We start from the raw sequence: 2,500 nt of genomic DNA, 5'->3' as shown, positions 1-2,500 counted from the left end.
GTGTGTGTGTGTGTGTGTGTGTGTGTGTGTGTGTGCGCTTGCGTGCGTGTGTGTGTGTGTGTGTGTGTGTGTGTGTGTGTCTGTCTGTGTATGACTGCATGTGTGTGTGTGCATGACTGCATGTGTGTGTGTGTGTGTGTGTGTGTGTGTGTGTGTGTGTGTGTGTGTGTGTGTGTGTGTGCATGACTGTGTGTGTGTGTGTGTGTGTGTGTGTGTGTGTGTGTGTGTGTGTGTGTGTGTGTGTGTGTTTGTGTGTGTGTGTGTGTGTGTGTGTGTGTGTGTGTGTGTGTGTGTCTGTGTGTGTGTGCGTGCCTCACCTCTTGAGGTGGAACTGCAGGTGCTTGAGAACTCCGCTGCTGGGCAGGAACGTGCAGCTCATGCAGGTGAGCAGTTGCCAGTAGCGCAGGTGTGCGTGGGCCTGCGCCCGTGCCTGCGCCTGGGTCTGCGCGAGCTGCGCGTGTGTGTACGGGTGTGTGTGAGCCTGTCCGTTGGACTGGTGGTGTGTGAGAGAAAGCGTTTGTGTGCCGTTATCAATGACTAACGTGGCCGGTTCTCCATTCGCCTGCCCGTTGGCGTGTCCGTTCGCCTTCACCACCAACGTGTTGCTGTGCTGCGAGTGTGTGCTGTTGTTGCGCGAGTGCGTGTGTGCGACCGCGTTGGCCAGTGGCACGTGTGTTGTTGTTGTTGTTGTCGTGCCGCTTGTGTTGTTGTGGTGATGTATCGTCGTGGTGAGTGCGCTCGAGTCCTTTGTGTGTGTGTTTGAGTGTGTGTTAATGGTGGTGGTGCTGGTTGTGCTGCTGGTGCTGCTGGTGGTGGTGGTGGTGTGCGTGGTCTGCTTGATGGCCTGGGCGTACAGCTCGTCTCGCAGGGCGGGCAGGTCCAGGCAGGTCTGCAGGAGGCCCTGGATGAGGGGGATGGGCTCGGCCACCGACTCCAGCTGCTGCAGCCCGCTGAACAGGCGCACCGCCTCCTCGCGCACGCTGCGGTAGCCCTTGCCTCGCACCTCTGCAAGAGTGCACACACACACACATACAGATGCAGTATGAATACACATAGTACATACTGTACATAGTCATGCACGCTGCGATAACCTCTGCAAGAGCGCACACATACGTACAGAATATGCTATGTATATACATAATCACACACGCTGCACATATGCGGAATAGACACAGTGTAATGTAATAACATAATAATGCACACTGTGGTAGCACTTGCACGTGCACACACATACAGAACAGATATGTATGTACATAGTATATACTGTGCATAGTATATACTGTAGTCATGCACGCTGCGGTAGCCCTTTCCTCAAACCTCTGCAAGAATACACACACACACATGTGTACACATACAGATACACTGTGCACTATATACATAATAATGCACACTGCGGTAGCCCTTGCCTCACACCTCTTCAAGAGTGCACACAGAAGAAATACAGTTGAAATACTGTATCGTACATAAAGATGCACACTCTGGTATCTCTTGCCTTGTACCTCTGAAAGTGCACACGCACATACAAAACAGATATGTACACGTATATACTGTACATAGTTTATACATAGTCATGCCTTGCATGTCTGCAAGTGTATGCACAAACAAAGGGTGTAGAATTACACATACACATACTGAATATACGAACACGAGCACAGCCACACATTCTCTCTCCTGCTCTCGCTCTCTCTAAGATACTGTATGCATATACAAGCTCGCAAGCAAGCACACAAGACGCAAGCACACACGCATAGACACGCACACATAAACTCATGACCATGACTTCTACAAATCCACTGTAGTTCATATTCCCATAATGTCCTTATGGATGCTCTGGTATCCTATGCCTCACACCTCTGCATGTACATAGACCGGAAATTAAGCTTTCCAAATTTAACTCTAACTATTACCTTGACCTACACATGGGTAAATGTATTTACTTACTTTGTATACAATCTGAATTGCTTATGTCACCAAACAGTATGAGTGATTGTGTGTTGTACGTGTGAATGTGTGATTGCATGTGTGTCCCCAGGCAAGTGAAAGAGGATACAAGGGCATTTGTCAATGTCAACGTGCATAGACATAAAGTAGGACATGCATGCAGAGAAATTGTGTGTGCACCCTCAAATATGTGTGTGTGTGTGTGTGTGTGTGTGTGTGTGTGTGTGTGTGTGTGTGTGTGTGTGTGTGTGTGTGTGTGTGTGTGTGTGTGTGTGTGTGTGTGTGTGTGTGTGTGTGTGTGTGTGTGTGTGTGTGTGTGTGTGTGTGTGTGTGTGTACAGTATGTGTGTTTGTTCTCCAAAGAGCAAGAACATGAAGGCACTGGATATAGCATAACATCAAACTCAACCAGCAGGAGCAGATTCCCACTCCGATGTGAAAACATAGGTTGGTTCTTACTCATTTACAAACACATGAAATGCTTTGTTTACAATTAGTTCATTAAAATACGTTAATGAAGTGTTAATAACACATTTTAAGGGACTGTTTAAGGGACTGCT

General features: G+C 48.2%; 1 protein-coding gene across 1 annotated transcript in view; it reads right to left on the bottom strand.

The window, feature by feature from the left end:
- Positions 1–2,500, bottom strand: part of plekhh3 (pleckstrin homology, MyTH4 and FERM domain containing H3) — a 60,190-nt gene that overhangs the window by 11,952 nt on the left and 45,738 nt on the right. The window contains exon 7 of the mRNA XM_063223838.1: positions 318–1,005. Coding sequence (XP_063079908.1) covers positions 318–1,005 — 688 coding nt within the window. The remainder of the gene's footprint in view (positions 1–317; positions 1,006–2,500) is intronic.

Source organism: Engraulis encrasicolus, chromosome 2 (assembly GCF_034702125.1).
Source record: "Engraulis encrasicolus isolate BLACKSEA-1 chromosome 2, IST_EnEncr_1.0, whole genome shotgun sequence".
In the NCBI taxonomy this organism is placed as follows: Eukaryota; Metazoa; Chordata; class Actinopteri; order Clupeiformes; family Engraulidae; genus Engraulis; species Engraulis encrasicolus.
This window is presented reverse-complemented; position numbering and strand designations above follow the sequence as displayed.